The sequence below is a fragment of the Ovis aries genome, chromosome 13, assembly GCF_016772045.2.
Source record: "Ovis aries strain OAR_USU_Benz2616 breed Rambouillet chromosome 13, ARS-UI_Ramb_v3.0, whole genome shotgun sequence".
In the NCBI taxonomy this organism is placed as follows: Eukaryota; Metazoa; Chordata; class Mammalia; order Artiodactyla; family Bovidae; genus Ovis; species Ovis aries.
Window position 1 is genome coordinate 79,557,761 of NC_056066.1, and position 23,075 is coordinate 79,580,835.

Below are 23,075 nucleotides of genomic sequence, written 5' to 3' on the forward strand. Positions count from 1 at the left end.
ATGTGCTGCACCCAGGAGTTCACATGCCCTGACTAGATACTGCAACCAAGACTCAGGGCAGCCAAACTGATTTTTTTTAATGTTTTGGGTAAACCCAGACTGGGGAGACTTGTTTTGATGCCTACAATCTTCTCTGTGGACGAATGCCCCAGGTAGTCCTTTTGAGTTTCTCGTGGGTGCTACTGACTTTGGGGCTATTCCCAGATTGTGGGGGGCTGCCCCGTGCACTGGAGGATATGCAGAAGCAACCTTGGTGTCTACCCATGACGTGCCAGGAGCAGCTCACCCCTTTCTCCCAGGCTGTGACCTCCACTGACGTCTTCAGACGTGGCGAAATGTCCCAAGGGTAAAAGTGTCCCTACTTGAGCCCCACCGGGCTAGAAATGTGGTGTTAATCTAGTAAGACCCCATCTCTAACACTGACCTCATCTTCCCGGTTCCCCTTTTTTGGGGAAAGAACTCTCTAAGTGCTTTCCATAAGCAACTATATCTAGTTAGGATCTAATTATATTAGTTTGTATGGTACTGTTTTTATCTTCAAACAGACAGACATTGGGGAGTTTAAGGAAAACACCACTGAATGTTCATTCATTCAAGCCATCTTCACCTAGCACCTACAATGTTCCAGGCACTGGGGATACCTGCTGCCCAGAGCTGAGGTCTGTGCTGGTACCTAGATCTAAGGCAAGACCAAAATCAACAAGATGACCAGATGACCCGTCTAGCAGGCCTTCCCGGTTGCCTGCCTCTTTCATTGTCACTGAGCTACTTTGCAACAGAATACTGTAGTTAACACAAATGATTCTCCTTGGTAGAGATGCAAATGACCTTAGCCCAGTGGAATGCAGTTGATTCTAGCCCTGTGAAGATTGACTCCTTTTCCACATCAGTTTACTTCAATCTTCCTGATCACCTGAAATTGAGGAGTTTTTTCAATTCTCCTTTCAATCAGTTGTAACTGTTGATAGAATCTTGGATACATGTTCGTTTTACATTTGTAGGAGTCTTGATTTTCCCGTTCCAAAAGGTTATACTTTAAAAGGATAGAATACACAAGCCAGCATTTCAGAGTGCAAAACGCCATGTAGATAATACAACAGGGAAGCAGAAAAAGAGGGGCTTTTATCATTCTTACTTGATAAAAAGTTGGCAACTGTAAGCAATTCTCTTCTATTTCCCCATTTTTAAGAACAATTTCCTGCTGTGTGGAATCCCGAAGATGAGCAATCCTAAATTCCATTATAATTTCCTGTCCTGGGTCCCCTGGGGTCTTCACCACACAAGAAAGTGAAGACACAATCAGCCTCCAACACAACTAACTCAGGATATTTAGGAAGGTCAGTGAAAACGATTTCTCCCACCAGGATGGCCTGAAAGCCATCAAGATAGCCAGCAAGCATTAAAAAGCAAAATAAAACAAAACAAAAAGCTGTTTCAGGTGAAGTAAATAGTTAAGGAGGAAAAAGCAGGAACCACGTGATGATACAGGTCATTTCAGTGCTTTTGAGGATCAACAATTATCCCTTCAGCATAAAATAAGCCTCTGCATCCTTTGTCCCAAGCCTTTAGAACATGGGTGTTTCTTTCCCTTTACCTCTTTCCCTGAATTAATGGGCTTCCCTGGTGGCTCAGATGATAAAGAACCGGCCTGTCAGTGCTGGAGACGTAACAAACACAGATTCGATCCCTGGGTCAGGAAGATCCCTTGGAGAAGGAAATGGCAACCCACTCCAGTATTCTTGCCTGGAGAATTCCATCGACAGAGGAGCTTGGCGAGCCAGTCCATGGGGTCACAAACAGTCAGACACAACAACACAACACCTGAATTAATAGATGCTTTACAAAGGGTTAGCCTTTTGATGAAAGTGAAAGAGGGGAGTGAAAAAGTTGGCTTAAAGTTCAACATTCAGAAAACTAAGATCATGGCATCTGGTCCCATCACTTCATGGGAAATAGATGGGGAAACAGTGGAAACAGTGTCAGACTTTATTTTCTTGGGCTCCAAAATCACTGCAGATGGTGACTGCAGCCAGGAAATTAAAAGACGTTTACTCCTTGGAATTAAAGTTGTGACCAACCTAGATAGCATATTCAAAAGCAATTACTTTGCCAACAAAGGTCTAGTCAAGGCTATGGTTTTTTCAGTAGTCATGTATGGATGTGAGAGTTGGACTGTGAAGAAAGCTGAGTGCCGAAGAATTGATGCTTTTGAACTGTGGTGTTGGAGAAGACCCTTCAGAGTCCCTTGCACTGCAAGGAGATCCAACCAGTCCATTCTGAAGATCAGCCCTGGGTGTTCTTTGGAAGGAATGAGGCTGAAGCTGAAACTCCAGTACTTTGGCCACCTCATGCGAAGAGTTGACTCATTGGAAAAGACTCTGATGCTGGGAGGGGTTGGGGGCAGGAGAAGGGGACGAGAGAGGATGAGATGGCTGGATGGCATCACCAACTCAATGGACGTGAGTTTGAGTGAACTCCGGCAGTTCGTGATGGACAAGGAGGCTTGGCGTGCTGTGATTCATGGGGTTGCAAAGAGCTGGACACGACTGAGCGACTGAACTGAACTTACAAGGGTTCGAGGATAGAAATGACAGAAGAGGGGGACAAGAGGGGAAGAAATACAAATCATCTGGAAAGTTCCTTCTCCCAGAAAGGTCACTTTCAAACATTTAGACTTTAGGGTTAAGAATCTGCTTTGGAAGTCAGGGTCACTGGTTCAGTCCCTGGCTCTAGCTTGGGAAGATTCCACGGTGCCTCCGGGCAACTAAGCCTGAGGCGCTGCAGCTACTGAAGGCCGGGAGCCCCAGAGCCCAGGCTCCCCAAGAGAAGCCACCACAACCAGGAGACCACACACCGCAGCTACAGCAGCCTGACCTGCCACAGCCAGCGAAAGCCTGTGAGCGGCACACCCCCAGCACAATCAAAAATAAAAAATTTAAGACTTTCAAATGCAGTTTGATGCTTTTAAACACATTTGTGAGGTCTTACCCTTAATACCTCAATTGCAGCATCCACTTCTGAGAGGCAAATTTGCTTCCTTCTCCTCGTTTTGGCCATGTTTAGCTAATGCTCCATTTTCATTATTTAGAAATAGTTGAATCACAGCAAAGTAGTAAGGACCTGGGGTTTTTTGCTATTTTTTTTTAAATAGAGGGGGAAATCTGAATTTTCATGGACACCAGGACCAAAGCAGGATCCCTAGACCAAAAGGAGTTGCTTCTCTCAGCATATTAGGAGATGTTAATAGCTCTGAAAGCTAACAACTCACTTTCTGTGAAGAGAATTGCACATTTCTTGTAGTCGTTAACGATTTTGTTTGTAAACAAGGAAACAGAACTGAGGGAGTTTCCAGGACAGAGAATGATTATGCCACAAGAAGCATATGCTTTCTCCACCAGAAAAAGTGCCCCTTTAAGTGACCATGGTTACCGAATCTATAAAATAAATGGGGCCGAGGGGAGAAGACAGTGAAGTCATGAATTAGCCAGTACGGTGTTTAGATCTTAATCGGAGACAGAGTCCGGGACTGCCTGGTGGTCCAGTGGTTAGCGCTGTACTTTCCAATGCAGGGGGGACTCGTTCGATCCCTGGTCGGGGAGCTAAGACCCCACATGCCTTGCGGTCAAAAAACACAAAACATAAAACACAAGCAATATTGTAACAGACTCAATAAAGGCTTTAAACATGGTTCACAATAGATTAAAAAAAAAAAAAAAAAACAAGGTCAGAATCACAAACTTAGCCAAATATACCTCTTTGATGGATTCAAAATAGGCTTCTCCCAAACCTAGGAAAGAGCCTACAAATCAAGGTTCTGCCATTTTGTAACTTCCAGCCACAAGCGTTCAAATGTCCTGGGGTAACCTGATGAGGGTGGCTGTGGGGAGGGGGATAAAATGTACTCGCTGGAACCAAGGAAACTGCAACTCCCACTGAAATACTGTTGCTCTGTGTCCGTACTTGAAGACACACAGAAAACCCACCTTAGAAACTGCCCGCACCAGCCTTTCTTTGTACATTACTGGAGAATGATGAAGCGGGCCGTTGTACGCGTGCTCCCTGGGTTACGAACTGCCAAGAACCACTGTCTGGAAGGCGAAGGAGGCGCCTGCCGCACGTGGCTTTGGCCCCACGTGCCTGCCTTCCTCAGTCTCAACAGACTGAACCAAGAGAATCCTGTGATCCAGACCAATTTTTATGCCCATCTCATCTGGGACATAGTAAGCGTTCAATACACCAGCCACCTCATTTTGCTTGTTTGGTTCAAAAAGCTGGAAGTAGCCTATCTGTGCTGTGTGCTCAAGTCACTTCAGTCGTGCCGCCTCTCTGCGACCCCATGGACTGGAGCCCGCCAGGCTCCTCTGCCCGTGGGGTTCTCCAGGCAAGAATACTGGAATGGGTTGCCATGCCCTCCTCCAGGGGATCTTCCTGACCCAGCGTGTCTCCTGCGCTGCAGGCAGATTCTTTACCACTGAGACATCGCGGAAGCCCCTATCCTACTTAGTTGGGTGGAATTTCTCCCAAGGCAGCTGGAAATGACTGTCAGGAAAGGACTCTCAGGTGTGGAGCAGAAACTAACAGAAAAATTTACATACAGGCCTGGTGGTGAAAAAAAAAGAACCATTCAAAATTTATTCTCCAACAGACAGCATCAGCAGGTAAAAACTACAGGGGTTTCTCCGTAGATCATACATTCACAAGGCATTATTAAGCTTAACAAGTGAGAAAGCCTCTGGTCTATCTTCTGTAACAATATCCGCTTCACAGTGTAAACAGGTACTATCATTGTGTTCACTTACAATTCCAGAAGGAAAGGCACAACTTGGCAAAACAAAACAAAAAAATTTGTGGGGCTGGGGAGTCCTAAACTCAGGTGCAATTACCAAGAGACAGACTTGAGAAGAGCCACAATCCACTCTTCCAAACAGAGGGGCCAAGACGTCTCACCCAGAAATGTGGGTCTTTCTCCTTGCTTGTTAAATCTTCAAGAGGAACGCTTCATCGTCTGCTTAATATCACATATACAAAAGGGGGGATTAAGAAGAAGAAAAAAAAGAATCACAACATCTTGAACTTTCAGCTGCTCCCACCAATACATCAACTCTTAGGTTTACGATAGGGTCTAGAAACACTTCAGCGGTCATCCAATAGGAAAATAGAGACTATAGCTACAAAAATAACACATGAATGAGGTAGATAAATTAAAGCTTTCACATCCAGGACTTGCCTGTTCCAACTTGGTAGCCTTCATGCAATACTCAGAAGAAAAAAAAAAATCTTCATAATTACTCGGCGTAAGTCACAATCAAGGAAATGTTGGTACAAATTAGTATAAGTTTTTAGTATATAATAAGAAAACATGCCCTTCCACGAGTTTGTTTCTTCAAGAATGGACACCGAGCTCTTCAACAGAGCAGGCACTGGTGGACTAAATTACATCACCTGAGATTCCCTGCTCAGGTGGTCACCTCTCCTGGTTTTAGGAAGAAGGCGGCATCTGGAAGGGTAGAGAGGACCTTGGCACTCTTGAGGCTCCAACTGAACTGTATTTAAATAAGCAGCAACACACACATTGACTCTCTAAGGACTAAAATCAGTCCACTTGAGGGCATCCTACTTAAGGTTCCAAGGCTGAAAAACACTCTGGAATTCTACAACCTTGGTTTTCCAAAAAAAAAAATACATTCAAAAAAAAAAAAGAGAAGTGGGTGCCGGGTTGGGAGAATACAAAAATGGGTCCTGAAACAGATGACAGACCACGTCCACTTACCCGAATCCAGTCCCCACAGAATCAAGCATACAGCCGCCCCACCCCCTGCCACCCCCCGACCCCAAGCAGGTGGAACAGGTGTCTTCTCCATGGTGGTTCAATACCTTCCAACTTGAAAGAGGTGACCGTCTTTGGAAACAGTTACTCGAGGTTGTACAAAGGTTTTTATGTATATAGTTTGTTGCAAGTAACAAAACTACTTTGCAAGACCCGCTTTCTTCCAAAATTTAAAAAAATACTAGTATTTGTTTTAGTAAGAATTTTTTTTTCTTCCTCTCTTTTTTCTTTTTTTGCAAAGCAGCATAGCAACATTGTGATTGTAAGACGTGCCTGAGGTTGTGGTCACAACTGTAAACATTATTTGCACATCAGGAAGAAACCTGGAGGAGATGGGGGCCTTAAAAAAAAAGAGAGAGAACAAAAAAAGATACAGTTCTCTAGAGAGGTCACTGCGTGCACTGCTCCTCGGAGGCGCGTCCTCCTGCGGCTTAGCTGACTGCGATCTTGTTTTCTTCCAGGAGGTGCGGGAACTGGTGTTTGGGGACGTTGTCGGCAGTCCCTGGCTTCTCCACCTCGGCACCAGCGGCAGACTGGGAGCCGTCGATCTTGGAGGCAGCCGTGTTATTCACCACGGAGCTGGCCCCCAGGGACACGGGGAGGGTGGGGATGCCACCGCTCTGAATTACGGAGATCTCGTTGGTCTTCATGGCCAGGCCACCGTTGAGCATGGTGGCGTACTGGTTCCACACGACGGGGTCCACGTTCACCGAAGGGGCCATGATTTCCTTGGGAAACATCTCGGGGACCCTCTTTCCGTCCGTTCCTAACAGAGCCATGGTGTTCTCGATGGCTAGCTTCCTGCCACGGCGTGCTGAGCTGTTGTTGGCCCCGTGTGTCATGTAATGGACCTGTGGGAAGAGGGACAGAAAGGTTTCCACCAAAACAGAGGTTTTTGCATGTAGGCCAGTCAAAGTCAAGTCTGCCCACAGGTATGGCCCATCGAAACTTCTATTTTAAAATTAGATTTCGGAGAATTCCTTGGTGGTCCAGTGGTTATGGCTCCATGCTCCCACTGCGAGGGGCCCAGGTTAAAACCCCGTATCAGGGAACTAGGATCTCACAAGCTGCAGAGAGCAGCCAGGAGAGAAATTAGATTAAAAATCCAGATTATCTATTCTCTTGGCAGGGGGTGGCGAAGGGGTCGACAATCAGACCATCTGCCAACAATGGGCCCACATTCCTCCCTAGAGGCAACGCTGGGGAAGCACACACCAAGTTCCCCATCCGCTATTCTGCACTTCTGTCAACACCTACTAGGGAGTACAGTGTTGTTTTGAGTGCTAGGGTTACAATGTGTTAACACACACACCTACAGAGGTAACAAATGGTATGGAACCGAAGGCATACAGACACTGAGCGCAGATGAAATGGGAAAATATGTGAGACCAGGAGCTTACATCAGTGTCAACGCCCTGGTCACCACTGATTCTATGCACACATGCTAAGTCAATTCAGTCGTGTCCAACTCTTTGCGACCAACCCCATGGACTGTAGCCCTCCAGGCTCCTCTGTCCATGGGACTCTCCAGGCAAGAATACTGGAGTGGGTTGCCATGCCCTCCTGCAGGGGATCTGCCCGACCCAGGGATCGAACCCACGTCTCTTGTATGTTTCCTGCACTGGCAGGTGGGTTCTTTACCACTAGCGCCACCTGAGAAGCCCATTCATTCTACAGCTGCACAAAATTAAAATTCTACCACCGGGAGAAGCTAGAAAAGTGTGTGAGCATCTCCGTGCAACTTCCCCCTTTGTGGGAACTGACCCACATAAAAAATTTGAGTTATAAAAATTAATTTTTGAACAAAACAGACCCTGCCCTGATGGAGCTGACATTACCTAGATACATCATGTCAACAGGAGCAATCACTGCTGAGGAAAAAATAAGCCTAGCTGGGAAGGTTACACAAGCCACCAAGAATGAATGTTATTTCATCTACGGCGGCAAACAAGACAGGGACTCTTCTGAAGAGCAAAGATAATCTACTGCCTCCTGCTTCTTCAACCTGGCCTCCTTTCTGTAATTATTTTCCCAGTTTGGCTTTTGAGTTTTCAAATCCCTTTTTTAAAATAAAAAGCTGAAGACCATGGTAGGCAGTCCAGTCTAAAAGCTCAAGACAAACCCATAATGGATTTATCAATTTTATATTACGAACATGACAATCACCATCTACGTTTCCAGATCTGCAGGATTTTATGAAGGCAACTAACATCCTAACTTCAGAGATGCTGTAATGTGAGGAAGCCTGTTTCCTTTTTCTTTTTTCCATTGCACTGCAGAGCTGGCAGGATCTTAGTTCCCCAACCTAGGCTTCAACCTGGGGCCCAGCAGTGGAAGCATGCAGTCCTATCCACTATTCCTTTTTAAAAAATACTATTTCCAATGCAGTATTGTAAAGTAAAATAAAGTAAAAATAAAAATTAAAAAAAAAAATACTATTTCAAGAGCCAGTTTTGACATGGCACGATGTAATATCCCACTTGGCCCTGACGGAAGGATTTATTAGGGATGAACGTCACTGCTTAACACCGAGCTCCCCCCACCCCCCAGCTGAAGCCTTAAGGAAGCTCACCTTCAAGTTGCCTTTGGTGGTGAAAGCGCGGCCACATATGTTGCATACAAAGGGCTTCTCACCGGTGTGAGTCCGCTCGTGGATCTGAAGCGCGCTGGCCGACGAGAAGTTCTTCCCGCACCTCGTGCAGCCGTGCTGCTTGGCCTGTCGTCGGGGCTGGGCTGCTAACAGAGGCGTCATACCTGGGGACATGGTCGCGGGACCCACAAACCCACCAGGAACTTCAACTTTGACATAGGTTGGCTGGGCTCGGATAAATGTCGATGGAACACTGCTCCGACCTGCGCACAAGAAAAAAAAAAAACACTTTTACCATCACGTCATCATTCATTCTTCAAACCAAGAAAGGAGTTTTGACCACCACTGCCCCGACGTTTCAGAGTCTGGAAACACCTTTCAGGAAATTTACACATTGGAAGCAGCTTTCTTCTTATTTAGCTACACAGAGAATGACGACTCCAAAAATTTAAAAGAATTTTCCTATTGGGTGAGCCAAAAAATTCGTTCGGGTTTCCCCAAAACAGGAGGTGGAAAAGCCCAAACAGAGTCTCTGGCCAACCCAGTATTTTGGATTTTAAAAGGTATCGGCATCAGAAACACATGCAATGCAATTCCAAGTTCAATCCCCACGTCAAGTTACTTTTAAAGTCTGCTCTGACACCATCTTTCTGATTCTACAAAGGTGTCCCCTCCATTGGACCATTAATGCCATCAACAGGCATTCCACAATTTAAAATAGGTTAGATTCTCTTTTCTCCCTCAAGAATTACCCATCTGTGACTCTTACATTAGGGAGCCGGATCTCTGAATCAAGGAACCATGAATTATCTCACTGGTGTCCACTTCCTGAAATACTCTTCTAGGATAGCATTAACTCAAAAGAATCCCCGTGTGGCCACCAAGGACCTCCAACACAAGAATCAAAACCGAGCCAAGTACACTGTCCTAAGTAAAAGCAAGTCAGGACTATGACAGAGGCAGTCACTAATTGCCCTACGGAGGAGCTAGTTCACTCTCCATCGGCCAAGGTCACCCCGGTTCCTTCCGGATGACCTCGAGCCCAGAATGGACCTAAGTGAAATCCAAAGCTCTATCACCTTCCATCTCAGTGCGGCTGCTCTCCGAGCCGTCCCCTTTGCCGTCGGTGTCCGGAGACTTGGACTTGACGCTCTCCGCCTGGCTATGGGCCGGCGAGACCGCCTGGAAGGACGTGCTCTCCAGGACGTCTGGGCTTCGGCTGGCGCACTCGGGGTCGCCCATAACCGAGGAGGCGTCGTCGTTGGTCAGGCCGTCACTCTCCGCGGACCCGTTTTCTCGGCTTCCCTGCCGCTGCAGGACGAGCGCGGCGAGCCCCGCCTTCACCGGGACATCCAGCGAAGCCGCCGTGGCCAGCCCCGGGGTAGGGGACGCCGCGTGGACGCCGGCGAGGGGCCCGGGGACCCTCAAGGAGCTGCTGGGGGCCTCCTGGGGGCAGGCTTCGTCTACGTCGATGGCTTCCACGACCCCGTCGTGAGCGGGCGCGCCGGGGCTGCCGTTCTCCCCGGCCGCCGAGGGCTCGGGCCCCGCGAACTCGCAGGGGCTCTCGGGCAGCGGCGTGTTGGGGATCTGGCCGCCCATGTGCATGCGGATGTGCTGCTGCAGCAGGACCGCGTTGGTGAACTTCTTCTGGCAGATCGGGCAGGAGTGCTGCGCCCTCAGCGGCGCGCTGCTGCGGTGCACCGCCAGGTGCGTCTTCAGGTTGCCTTTGGTGGAGAAGGCGCGGCCGCAGACCTTGCAGGGGAAGGGCCGCTCCCCGGTGTGCGTGCGGTAGTGCATCTTGAGTGAGCTCTGGCAGCTGAGGACGCGGTGGCAGATGAGACACTCGTTGGGGTCGGCGGTGGCCTTGTCTATGTTCTCCACCAGCCGCTGCAGCTTCAGGGTCTCCGACCCCGGCTCGGGCGGCCCACCCCCTGGGAAGCCTCCGACCCTGGGGGAGGGATGGGTCGGCCCCACCCCGGGCAGGATGGAGCCATCCTCGCTTTCCGGAGACAGCCCGAGCTGCAGGTCGCCGGGCAACGGGCCCCCTTTGGCGTCCTTGGGGTGAGGCCCCGAGGGGAGATTCTGAACTAGCCCTAGGACACTGGGGGTCCCCGCCGCGAGCGCGGGTTTGCTGTCTAGGGAGAGCCCGGCTTCCTCGAGGGGGGCGGGGCCGGCCAGCGCGAAGGGGAGGCCGCCGCCCACCGCCGTCTTGTCGTGGAAGTCAGCCAACAGCTGGGGGTTAGCCTTCACCTGGGGGTGCCGGTGGAAGTGCACCTTGAGGTTGCCCTTGGTGGTGAAGCGGTGGCCGCACACGGAGCACACGAAGGGCCTCTCTCCGGTGTGGGAGCGCAGGTGGATCTGCAAGGAGCTATCAGTCCCAAAAACCTTGCTACAGTACTTACACTTGTGCCGGCAGAGAGCCTCGTCCTTGAGTTTGACCTCCACCGGGGAGACACTCGGTGGCTTCCCTTTGCCTTTCTTGGACGGGTCTAAGGCCACCGCGGAGAAGGGGCTCTGGAAGAGCACAGAGCCCGGGGCCTGGGGGAGCAGCGCCCCGGGGAGGCGCGACAGGACGCCGGGGAGCACCCGGGTGGCGTCCGGCTTCAGCGCGAAGGGCGGCAGCCCCGGGGAGGCGGAGCCGCCGGCGGAAGGGACGTTGGCGTGAGGTAGCTTGGCGGGCTTCAGGGCGTCCAGGGGCAGCCCGGCGCTCCCCGCCTTCTGGCTGAGCAGGGCCACGGCCGCCGACACCTGCTGCGACACGTGGCCCCCGAGCGTCTTCAGCGAGTCGGCCGCGTGGCCGGCGTGGAGGGCGTGCGAGGCCCACATGTTCACCTGCACCCGGATCTGCTCCGTGAGCTGGATCTGCTGCAGCTGCTGCTGCTGGAGGCACAGGATCTGCTCGAGGACCCAGGGCAGGCTGCCGGCGCTGGGCAGGGGCGCCGGGGGCGCGTCGGCGCTGCGCTGGTTCACCGCCACCTTGGTGCCGCGCAGCGCCTGAAGCGTGACGTTGGTGTTGGCCACCTTGCCTTTGGGTAAGTAGCTTATGTCCTGCGGCGCGGGCGGCAGGGCGGCCTCTGTCTTCAGATACAGGACAGACTCCGCCCCTGGCTTCTCCCTCGCGTCCCCGGGGGCCCCTCCGCCGCTGCCATCGTCCCGGTGGCCCTCCCTCCGGCCCGGGCTCGGCGGCTGCGAGCTGAGCACAGTCCCCGGCAAGTCTTCGGACGACATCGGCCCCTCACTGTCCTTCAGGATGAGCACGGGGGGCGTTTTAGTGCAATTTTTCTTGTGGTCCAAGAAGTCGGAGAAGCTGAAGAACTCCGCACAGCATTTCTCGCAGACGTGGGTCTCCTCCCGCCGGGGCCGCTTTATCCCTGCTCCGGCGCCATTCGGCTCCTCGCTGCCACTGCTGCCGCCGCCGCCAAGATAGTTCACTGGAGCACCTGCGAGGAGAGGGAAGGAGAAGATGAGAATTCCACCCTAGGAAGGACACAGGGCGGTCTCTGGCGGGGGGAGAACCACAACTCACAATTCAGAGGGCTTCATGATCTGTGTCCTAACAAGGAGACCATGGAATGAGGGTCTCAGTGAGCCAACCACTCATGTAGTGGGTGGAATCATAACCCCCCCCCAAATATCCAATCCTAACCCGTTCCCCTGTGCACGTGGTCTTCTTGTGGGGGCTAGGAGGGAGGCTCTGTACAACTGTTAATTATAGAGTGGAGCCCAAGCCCAGTGCCTGGTGTCCTTAAGAAGAAAAGAGACAGGAAAACTTCCCTGGTGGTCAGTGGTTAGGAATCCACCTGCCAAGGAGGGGACGCAGGTTCAACCCCTGGTCCAGGAAGATACTACGTGCCTCGAATCAATTAACGGCCATGTACCGCAACTACTGAGCCCGTGTTCTCTAACAAGAAACCACCACACAGTGAGAAGCCGTCGCACCGCAACTGGAGAAAGCCGGCATGCAGCAACAGCGACCCAGGGCAGCCAAAAAGAAGTAGAAATCAAAACAAACAAAAAAAGACGTGAGACAGAATAAGGCCGTGTGAGGCCAAGGCAGGAGATACAAAGCTCTAAGCCAAGGATGCTGGACCCAACAGAAGGCAGCAAGCAGGCTGCATGGTCCACACTCGCCTTGGAGCCTCCAAGAGAAAACGACCCTGCTGCTCCTCAGCCTCAGGGGTCCAGCCTCCAGAAGAGTGCAGACAGACTCGTCTTGGGCAATCTAGTATGTGCTCCTTCCCTAAGTCACGCTCGACTCTTCGCAACCCCATGGCTGTAGCCTGCCAGGCTCCTCTGTCTGTGGAATTTTCCAGGCATGAGTACTGGAGTGGGTTGCCATTTCCTTCCGCTGGGGATCTTCCCGACCCAGGGACTGAAGTTGGGTATCTTGCATCTCCTGCACAGGCCATCTAGTAATCTGTACCAACTTATTATTAAGGCAGTGCTGGGAAACTCAATATAATTTATTAAAATAATCCCCACGGAGCTCTCTGCCCCACCTCAGAGCTGGCTTACAAAAGCAAATGGATTTCATGTCGTCCATTAAATGACACTGGGAGCCTGCTGTTCATCTCCACCCTGGGTCCATCAGAAGTGAGACTGCAATAAATCACTCCTCCAGACCGAGTGGGAACTCTACCTTCCCACCAGAGACTGTGGAAGCTTAAAGGTACCAAGAACTATGACGGTGGTACTAAACTCACCTAAAATGTGGAGACCTAAGTAAGACAAAGCCGATACACCGAGGAGTGTTTTTTATGTGTGTGTCGGGGGCGGGGGGGGGGGGGTGGGGACTGAAAAAAAAAAAAAAAAGGAAAGATTGCACATCCAAGAAAAAGACTTTACTGACCTTCCTGATAATGGAAAACCTGTAGAAATGCCTTAGCGTGACATTAAAGGATTAACAAGCCATTAAACAAAGAAGCCAGAGACAAGCAGGAAAGGTCGGAGTGACAGCATTTCCTCCTCGCCCTCCGTTTGCAGCTTCTACTACTGTTACGTTAGATCAAACAACCTTCATAGTCTGGGCAGTTCTGTTCCTAAAAATGATTGATCCCTGGGTTCCTTTTGCCAATTGGGTCCCATTTCCTTCACAGTGACTGCCAGTCTGCCTGTCAAAACACCTACTGGGCAGCCATACTATGGCCAGCTGCCTGGGCCCTGGCGAGTGGAGACTCCGTAACCGACTTGACTGTGTCCATTTCCTGGCTGTTCTGCTGTATGCACACCCTGACCCGAGAAGTCACACAGGCACACCTCAGACGCAGCAGTCCCAGGGGTGTTGAGCTAAGCCACAGACCTTTGCATATGGATACAAAGATCCACCTAGAAAGAAGGGTATTTTTCACAGAAATGTTTACAGCCACGAAAAAAAGGGAGGGAGGTGGAATGTAAATTTTGGTATACCCACAGTATGGAAGCAATGTAGAATTTCCGTATGTCCTGAATTCGGAGACAGAAATTAGGTGGTAGTAGGTCACAGAACTGTATGCAACAAGTGACCACTTTCGTTTAAAACAAAAAACACCTATTTTTGAAATGTGCAAATGAGTGGGGAGATGGCCATGTCAGGAAATATTATTTTTTAAATAAAATAATCACTTTTTAAAAATAAATGAACCTCTTTTGCCTCTTCTTGGGTGATTACATTTCCCAACACCACGCACGGGTTTTGACTGAGGAGTCAGTCAACAATTTGGGGGAGGGATTGATCCTGAAACAGTGTATTTCTCTTAAGATCTATACTTTCCAACAGACTTTCAAACACTGACTCTTAAATTTCCACAGCATAGCCTTAATAAATTGACTTAATCTTTCCTAATTTCAGACTAGGTAATAATCAGAAGTTTAGCAAGGTGTGTGTGGGTGAACCAAGCAAGGGAAAGAAAACAAATTATAGTAATCTATCATTCACAGGTTTGAGATGGTAGGTTTATCCCTCAGGATTTCTATTAAATGTGTACAATCATGACCGCTACATAAGGTAGATGCCTGGGTTAAGCCATGTGATTAGTAAGTGTTTGTGAGTGCTGACTACAAGCCTGGCACCATCCTAGGATCTGGGGAAAGTGTACATACTGTAGGTGTTCAGTGAACATCAATTTCCTCACCTTGTCTATTTCTGTGGCTTGGTTACCTGGGCAACTAGGGCTGCTGAAAATAAGACTTACAACAGTCATTTAAAGCCTCACTCATTTTAACAACCCTTCTCACTTCCTACTGAGTGCAAGGCAGGGCTAGGGGTCTGATGATGCAAAGACGAGCAAGCCTGGTAGTCCCCAACGGTCCAGACTAGAACCTCTAGGTGCCCCGTGGTCCACGATACATCCATCCAATTCTATTAAACACCAGCCCCATTTATAGATGAGAAAAACAAACTCCAAGATGTGACTTTTACCCAAGACAACACAATAAAAAATGTAGTCATAGATAACTTTTGAGCACTTACTATGTACAGGTGTAATTTATGTTATTAACAATTAACAAAAGAGACTATTACATTTAACAGAGGGGGAAACTGAGGCACGGGACATTAACTTCCCCAAGGCGGTGAAGCAAAAAAGCCAGGCATGTGCAGATTCTCCCTTTGAACTCCTCATTCATGCACTTCCTCTCCTACTAAGTTCTTCTACTGAGATGGCAACTATCTTGCCTCTTGCAGAAACCCCTGGGGAGGACAGGAAGGCTTGAAGGAGCAGGTTGGGGTGGGGGCAGGACAGGGAGGGTTAAGACACAATCCACCCCAGCTATTTCCATGGGGAACAGTAGGTAGGTACCACCTTCCTTCCAACTCCACAACTGCTCTAAAGCAACCCAATTCCCAAGAATCAAGTTAAAAGTATTCATTAGTTCCAAGAATCATTAAGATGGTGTATCTATCTACCTGTATATTTGTAATGGGATGCTTGTGGAGATGTGTTAGTGGCACCATCTTTCTGGAAGTGCAACTCTGGCAATTATGTGTCAAGAACTTTTCAAGGGAAACTTAGAAAGTTTCTCTTGGGAGGGAAATATACCAGCCAAGTAAATGCATAAATAGATACAACTTTTTCAGAGTACAATCCACCACCACCATCATTATAGTGCAATTCTTCCACCAAGCAACTCCCTTGGTAGGAATTTACTTTCTGTGATGCCAGGGTTCAGGTCTCATAGCAATAAACAGCCCAAACAAAAATGGACACACTGTGGTTCACCAGCAAGATTCTGATGAAATAAACCAGGGTACAGAAAAAAGATGACTACTTTGTAGCTCTTTACTACAGGTGCTTGCTCTATAGGACAACCACTCAAGTGTGATTTCAAAAGGAAGAAAAAATGCAGACAACAGGCTGTACACATAATGTGCTTCCCCCCTGCCATGTTTGGGAATAGACATAAACATGTCCGCGGGAAACTTCTGAAATAAGCATTGCTAAGGCTGGTCCCTGGCCTCTGGAGCACAGGCCTGGGGTGGAAGAGAAACTTCAAAATGTATACACTTTTGGCTCTTTTTTTAATTAGCATGTTACACCCCTCCTCTCTCGTCTCAGCCATGCTACTTCTAGAAATCTCTAGCAAAGCCCTGTACAAATGCCCATTCTGCTTGTTAAGCGCCAAAGCACAACTGTGACCATCCCCCATACGCTGCCACAGAGCACCCAAGGCAGACTCCCCCACCTTAACTCATTTATCTTTGCAGCCACACAGACAAGCATCTTTGCTTCCAATGTGCAAGCGTGGAAACTGAGGCTCAGGAATAAATGACTCAAGGTGCCACACTGTTCACTAGAAAACACAAGAGCAGGGACTCTAGTCTTAAATACATTTAAAAAGGCACTAAAGTTAGCGGCCTCATTATTACTCTTTCTGCTAGAACACTTTCTTTTTTCCTTTTACCCCTCTAGGAAAGCTTTTAAAGCATTTCCCCCCCTCCTCTCCCCCTGACCCAGTCCAAAACTTTAATACCACAAACATACTGTATATCTGTTTATGCACTATGATCCTTTGAAAGACCACAAACCACTGTTCACACCCATAATTTTTTTTTTTTTTGGCCAGGATGCACAGCACACAGGATCTTAAGAACCTGTGCCCAGTGCAGTGGAACACCAGGGAAGTCCCAAATATACGTTTTTGTCTCCCTCTCCCCAACACAGACAATATTCTTTCAATCGTGAGCATTGAGCGCACACCTTGGCAGTATTTGCAGAGCTCCTGCCTAGGTCATCAACAGAAAGCAGGTATTTTCCTATGATGTTAACGCGGCTGTGTTACTGGAAATTCTGGTTACCTGACTGACTGCTAGATCTTCTTTACTGTGTTCATAAAGAAGCACGTATTACTGTATCACAAATGTTTCCAATCATTTCTGGTCAGTGTATCTCAACGTGATTTATCTCCTGGGTATTTCTATGTATCTCACTGTACGAGGTTCAAGATTTCTGTTGGAGGAGGGGAACTGTGGCACAAAAAAGGTTAAGCTCCCTGCCCCAGAAGGACCTAGCAGTTCCCAAGAGTGATTTACAACCTGAATACCAGCTTGCAGGCCCTGTATACACAGGCTCGCCTCTTCTGCAGCCTCCAATACTGGCAACATCCCACTCTGAGTCTTCAAACAGCAGGAGCTCTGTTTGCTGGTGCAGTAAAGTACTTCGACATCCAGACCACCATTGGCAAATACTGAAAGCGTATTTGCCCAAAAGTAAGAGGACTCTGTTATGAACAATCGCTGGGTATGCTTAAGTTAACCCTTCCCGAAAAGAAAAAGCAAAGTTCAGAGGGATTACAGCAACTAGATCTTCCATCCTTCTACCCCACCCCCACTCCCGAATTTTAGGAATGTTATCTCTCAGCATCTAGTTATCCAATAAGTTTGAAGAATGCAGTAAACCCAGCAGGGGGCTTAGATTCAATCACTGCCAAATGGATAGAGAATACTCTTACTATTGTATAGCAAGAAAAGCTCATCTGCCAGAGGCCAATCAAATTCTGAAGCCTATGAAAATGCTTAAGAAACCAACCGTATATCTTGAGACAAGCATTATGCCTGAAGCTTATCTTTTTTCCCTCCCATTCCTATATTAAAAGAACTACAATGAGCAGATTATCTAAAGTACTTAATATCTCTTACCCCACACCCCCACCAGCAGGATAACTGCTTACCAAAAAACAAAAGGAAATTGAGATGTCCTTAAGTACTGAACCAGTTCAAAAAAAGCGCTTAAAATTAAACCAGTTTAATTTTACATCTGCATTCAGCAATCTGAGAAACGCCTTTAACTAAATTTGTAGGTGGGAAATTAAAGCTGTAATTAAGTTCCCATTTAATAAAGGTATAAAAAAAATTGTTCCAAACTGTCCTGAATCAAAATTCAAGTTTGCTGAAAAGGAAGAAGTAAAAAAATCAAAGTTTTTTCTGCTAACGTGTGCAAGCTCTGCTGTTTATGCTAGAGATAGGTCCCACTTTTCTTCAACTGAAGCTCATCTTTTAAAAGCAAGTTGTTAACTTCATGCAGGCAGTTTTTGCTATCTCCTTCCCCAGAACCCCTTAGAACAATACCTGACATGGACTCGAAATTTGGGGAGAAAAATGGATGGCAATGATTGGAGATGCAGTTCTTATCTGGATTTAGAGGCTTCTAAAGATGCTTTAGATGCTTTTTTAAACAATCAAAAGCACACAGGTGAAGGGTGATGAAAAAGGGGCATCTTAAACTCTTTCCATCATTTTTTCCAAGGCAGTAAAGCCTGGAGCACCAAATGCAAACTCTGTTTAATTTCCAAATTGCTTCCCGGGACCCCTTATTCTAAAGCCTACAGCAGCCCCGCTCCTCCATCTGATAGAATACTGATAGAAAAATCCCATCCCATAACCAACCCTCTCAAACCACCATAAACACAACTTCTTGGATTTAGAGCACAGCTCAAATCAAACAGGACAAGGACACTCTGGGCAAGCCATTGCAACCAGGAGCTGAAGTTTAAACTGAGCAAAAACAAAAAAATCAAAAGTAATGTACGTGAGGTCTCCAGCGTGGTGTGGGCTACAGATAAAACTGCAGAATTATCCCACTTTGGCAGTTCAGCTGTCCTGACACAATTTTTTATTTTGAATAAAGTTAATTACCAATCACATTTCCAGCACACAGTGGGCCTTCTATAGTTGAAACTATCTAAATAGGGTGTTTCATCTCCCTGGTACAGAGAAAGAACCCAGAAGCTCAGAAATCAAAGCTTACGCAGCTGAAAGTCTTACAACCAGATTGGAATGCACACCTCACTCTTACACCTTACAAAAAAAATTCATTTCATATAAAAAGAGGAAGCATTAACTCTATCCCTCCCTCCCAAGATGGCTCCCTAACAGGAGGAAGGCTGAAGGGGCTTGAAGGATCAGCTAGCACCGATTTGTGCAACTTTTAACGGAACAAAATAGGTGTGGGCAAGCTGTAGCCCTTCTCTTTCAGAAAGCCAGATGCAAACGCAGAAACTTGGCCTGCAACATTCACGGAGGCTACTGTCACCAAGATTTCCCTTTCCCTCAATTAAAACAGAAACTTCCAAGCGTCCCATTCTGCCTCCTTACCGCAGATGTAGGTCATTTCAGTTTAGAAACTGGGGCTAAGCGGTTATTTGCATTTGGGGAATCTTAATCGTTGATGGTTGTCATCCAGTTTAGCACAAAGGGCATTTGAACCTCTTTTGAAAAAAAGGCTGATTTTCCTGTACATAGCCTTAGTCCCCTGAGCACCTGCAGATGTTCTGGATCTAACTGATCGCCAAACTTCATTTTCCTCCCTCAAAAAGTGCATTTCTTTTTTAAGTGGTCTCAAATCGGCTGTGCACTATAAGATCAGTCTAAACTGGACGTTTTTAATTATACGCATACACGCAAACAGGGGCTCAAACACAAAATGTATCCATTAGAATGAACTGCTTGGGCATGTACCACTACTACCTTCTGTTTCACGGTGGCAACTGGGGGCTCTGCAAACACATACTAGGATCGAAGAATTCTCTCCAAGAATGCTAAAGACTTGGCAAAGAAACTTCGGCACCGCCGGGGAAAGCGCAAAGAACTGACTGGCGTCCCGAGGAGCGCCCAGCCCAGAGATTTTCAACCCCCCGCCCCAGCGCGTCCCTCCCATCAGGTGGGAGCCGGTACCTGCGAGGGGACCCGCCTCTCAGCAGAGCGCGAGGTTCCCGGCTGGGCCTCCAGGGGACGCCCGCGCGCAGCTCAGCGGCCACCGCAACCCCAGCGATCAATAGCAACTCCCCCTCCCCAATTGTGGAGGGAGCGCACGGCCAGGCTCGCGATCCTAACCAGCTCGGGTGGACTGGTGGCCGACTCCAGCTAGCGTCCATTTAAGAACGTCCCCTCGCCCCCCGTAACCAGCTCCCCCTAAGATGCCAAATCCCACCAAAAGCCGCACTAAGAGTGCGCCCACCCAAAACGAAGCGGGTAGGGGGAAGGGGAGGTCAGAGCAGGACCAGGGGAGGGGTCAGAGCCAGGAGCTCGCCCCTCCTTCCCGGGAGGAAGCGGGCGGGCGGAGGGTTAACCCTTTTGTTCCAGGTGGGCCAGGCAACGAAGCCTCTCCGTCCTTCCCCCCCACCCCCCTCCCAAGGCACAAAGAGAGGCCGCCCTCCCCCGACCTCCGGTGCGCGCTGCCCTGACCATCCGACGCCCCCAAAACCGCTGAGCCGCCCCTTTGGTCAAGCCGATCTGTTTAACTTGCCCTGGAAAAAGATTATTTGGGGAGGAGAGGGGGAAATAGGGATTTACATTATGTTACAGATTCAGAAAATGTATTCCATTCCCTCCCCGAAATAAAGGGTACGGTAACCAAAAAGCGGCGGCGGCTCTTCCCCTCCTTGTAGTGGATTGAAGCGACTAGGGTCGCCGCGCGCACCCCCATCACCCGCTGGGAAATTAGAAAGCAGGCGGCGAGGGGAGCGAAGCCACCACCAAGGCCTGAGAGGAGCTTAAAGACGCCCCCTCCCCCACGCGTACGCGAAAAACTTATCAGGCGACAATTTGGCGGGCCAGGGCGGAGGGGAGATAGTGAGAAAGCGACTCGCTCCTAAAGCCCCCGAGGTTAAGTGATTAGGGAGAGAGGAGTCCGCTCGGCCGCTCCGACTGGGCTGGGGGTCCCGAACTCTTCCCGACCCCGGAGAGGCGCGGCGCGGAAGCGTGGGCCGGGTCAGCCCCTGGGAGCTCGCCCTGTCCGCGACCGCCCAGCCCTGGCGCGACCTCTCCCCTCCGGCCCCCGGGGCGCGCTTTTCGGAAAGCGGGGCGCGCCAGAAAAGCCACGCGCAACGCCAGGCGGCTGCACCCCAGCGGGACTGCAGAGCGCGCGCGACCCCCGCGCCCGGGGGCCCGCACCCCTCCCGCCGCCCGCGGTTATTTTTAGGAAGTCGGAAATCAAAGATGGCTGGAGGTCAGGCCCCGAAAGGTTAGGGCGAAGATCGGCAGGCGGCGCAGCCCCGGGAGAAAAGAGGGAAACCAAAAAAAGAAAATTTTGAAACGGAAAAGAAGGCAATCTTGTGCCCTCGTCCTCCACTTCTTCCGGCCCTCGGTCCCCTCCGCAGCGCGGGTGGCCCGCACCCCAGCTCCTGGGGGGTGGGGAGAGGTCGCGCCCCCTCCCCCTCACGGCACGGGAGGGGCGCGTGCAACCGATCGGCCGCCCCCGGGGGGTCTTCCAAAGGTGCGCCCCTTCCCCAGCCGCCTAGAAAAGCCCCCAACGGTGAGGGAATAGAGTGGGGACCCCCGGGGTCTTTTCTTTTAAAAGCGGCGCCAGGGAGGGAGGAGGGGGGCCGAAGTTACAAGTGTGGGGGGGAGGTTACTAGTGAGGGGAGTGCAGCCAATTAAGAGAGGGGCAGAGGACGAGGAGAAGGGGACCTCTCGGGAACGAGGGGCAGGCAGAGGCTCGGGGTCACTCCTACAGTAAGAGCGAGACCTGGGGGTGAAACTTCCACGGGAGAGAAGCGAGAAAAAGTGCAAAATTAACGAGGGCGGGGGTGGGGGTGGGGAACCAGGCTGCCGGTTCGCCCCTGGAACTAAGCCCCCGGATCCAAGTTCCCGAATCTGCGGAGGGAGCCGCGGCCTCGCCGAAGCCCGCGCCTCCGAGGGGCGGGCGAGCGTCTAAGAAGCTGCCCGCCCGGGGCGCGCGCCCCCCAGCCCCACTCACCCGGCGCCCCCGCCGCCGGCGCCGCTGGGGCCGCATCTGCACACTCGGGGGCCGGCTGCTGCGGCTGCCGCTCGCCCTGATCCTCCTCCGAGTTGATGTGCTGGGGCTTCGCCTGCTTGCGCCTCGACATGGTGCGAGCATCGGGGCGCCTGGAGAGCCGCGGTTATTTGCCCACTCCGCCACAAATTCCTGGAGTTGGGAAATTTACCCCCCTTCGGCCGGAACGCGCATGTCCCAGTAATTATTATTATCAATAATGCATTGCGATTTATCATGAGCCCTGACAGCTGATTGGCCTGGGTCCAAGACCTCAGAGATCATTTAAATAAGTCCTCATTGATCAGGGAGGGGCGAGGCATTCTGGGCTTTGTAGTCCGGCCCTACAAGCGACAAAGGCGTGTTCATCTGGGGAGAGCAACTAATTAGCATTCGGGCTCAGATTGGCTGGGTGCTGGGCGAAATCCGAGGGGGGACCATCCTCGCCTTCAGCTATCTGAGTTCTGGGAGAGAAAGAGAGAAATAATTGTGTACTTACTAAAAACTAGGAGTTTCCATAACAGTTTTGAAACAAGAGTATTTGGTAGTGTGCTCCAAAAATTACTTTTGTAAGGTTGATATCCGCGCAAGCTGGGGAGGAAGGTCTTTTCAGTGAAATATTTTGTCTCAATTTTTACCTCTAACAAAAAAATAAACAAAAAACCCTGAGATTTGACCCTTGTCCCCTCCCATCTCCTTTTTCATTGAAATGTTTAAATTGAGTTTTGAGATATCCGAAGAATGGCGGTATATTCAACCTTCCCCCCTCATCTCAACACTTAAGGTGGCCTTCAAATTTCCCAAATCTCAGAGTAGCCCCTCGCCATGATTTATTTCCTTTAAATGCTAAATAATAACCTCCAGGATTCATACTCACAAAGTCTGGGTTTTTTGTCACAGTGCAAATCTTGATTTTTTTTTTTTTAACTTTAAAATGACTGGATACTAAATATAGAAAAAGCGGATTAAAAACAAGTATAGTCAGAGATAATATGGAAACATGGAGAGGCTGCGTTTTTTCCCCTACAAGCCATAAAAGTCTGCTAACATTTTATAATTGAGACAATCCTCTCCCATGGATGAGCAATGAGCATTGTCAGAGAAACTGGGTGTTGCCAAACGAGCCATTATTGGAATTTTTTGCTATACCAGCTTTACTGTCGAAAAGATGTGTATAGTTCAAAGTGATTGCCTCATCCTGACACAGAGACGTCTGAAATCTTCTGAAATTGTGCATGTGTGTATAATATTCTATGTATAAAAAACTATAGTAAATCTCGATGTATTTTATTCCATTAACTGCTTTGCATGATGTCAATAAATGTTGAATAAATGATGAAATATTCAGCCTTCTAAGTCTTTGATTCAGTAATTCCCTGGTACCTTTCTGCGTGTGTCTTAATTTAGCACTGACTCCACTGTAAGGAACTAAGCAATTATAAACCCTTCTTCC

At 49.3% G+C, this 23,075-nt stretch overlaps 1 protein-coding gene across 2 annotated transcripts; it reads right to left on the reverse strand.

Annotated features, from left to right (window-relative positions):
• Positions 1–4,603: 4,603 nt before the first annotated feature.
• On the reverse strand, positions 4,604–21,829 carry SALL4 (spalt like transcription factor 4). Of its 2 annotated transcripts, none has more exons than XM_027977338.3 (4): positions 21,587–21,829; positions 10,820–11,857; positions 8,400–8,680; positions 4,604–6,678 (listed from the first exon to the last, which is right to left on the reverse strand). In XM_027977338.3, exons 1-4 carry the CDS (start codon positions 21,714–21,716, stop codon positions 6,259–6,261), a joined length of 1,869 nt encoding a protein of 622 aa, XP_027833139.1. In that variant the 5' UTR covers positions 21,717–21,829; the 3' UTR covers positions 4,604–6,258. The 2 variants fall into 2 exon arrangements, with proteins under 2 accessions (XP_027833139.1, XP_027833138.1); XM_027977337.3 differs by having other exon boundaries at positions 9,497–11,857.
• Positions 21,830–23,075: the final 1,246 nt, after the last annotated feature.

Bases quoted from the DNA above. Each gene is read 5' to 3' on its own strand.
- SALL4 (XM_027977337.3), bottom strand. From the start codon at position 21,716: ATGTCGAGGCGCAAGCAGGCGAAGCCCCAGCACATCAACTCGGAGGAG. The intron at 11,858-21,586 runs GTGAGTGGGGCT...CTCTCCTCGCAG, and splicing joins GCCGGCGGCGGGGGCGCCGG to GTGCTCCAGTGAACTATCTT. The intron at 8,681-9,496 runs GTGATAGAGCTT...TCTTGTGCGCAG, and splicing joins CAGCCGCACTGAGATGGAAG to GTCGGAGCAGTGTTCCATCG.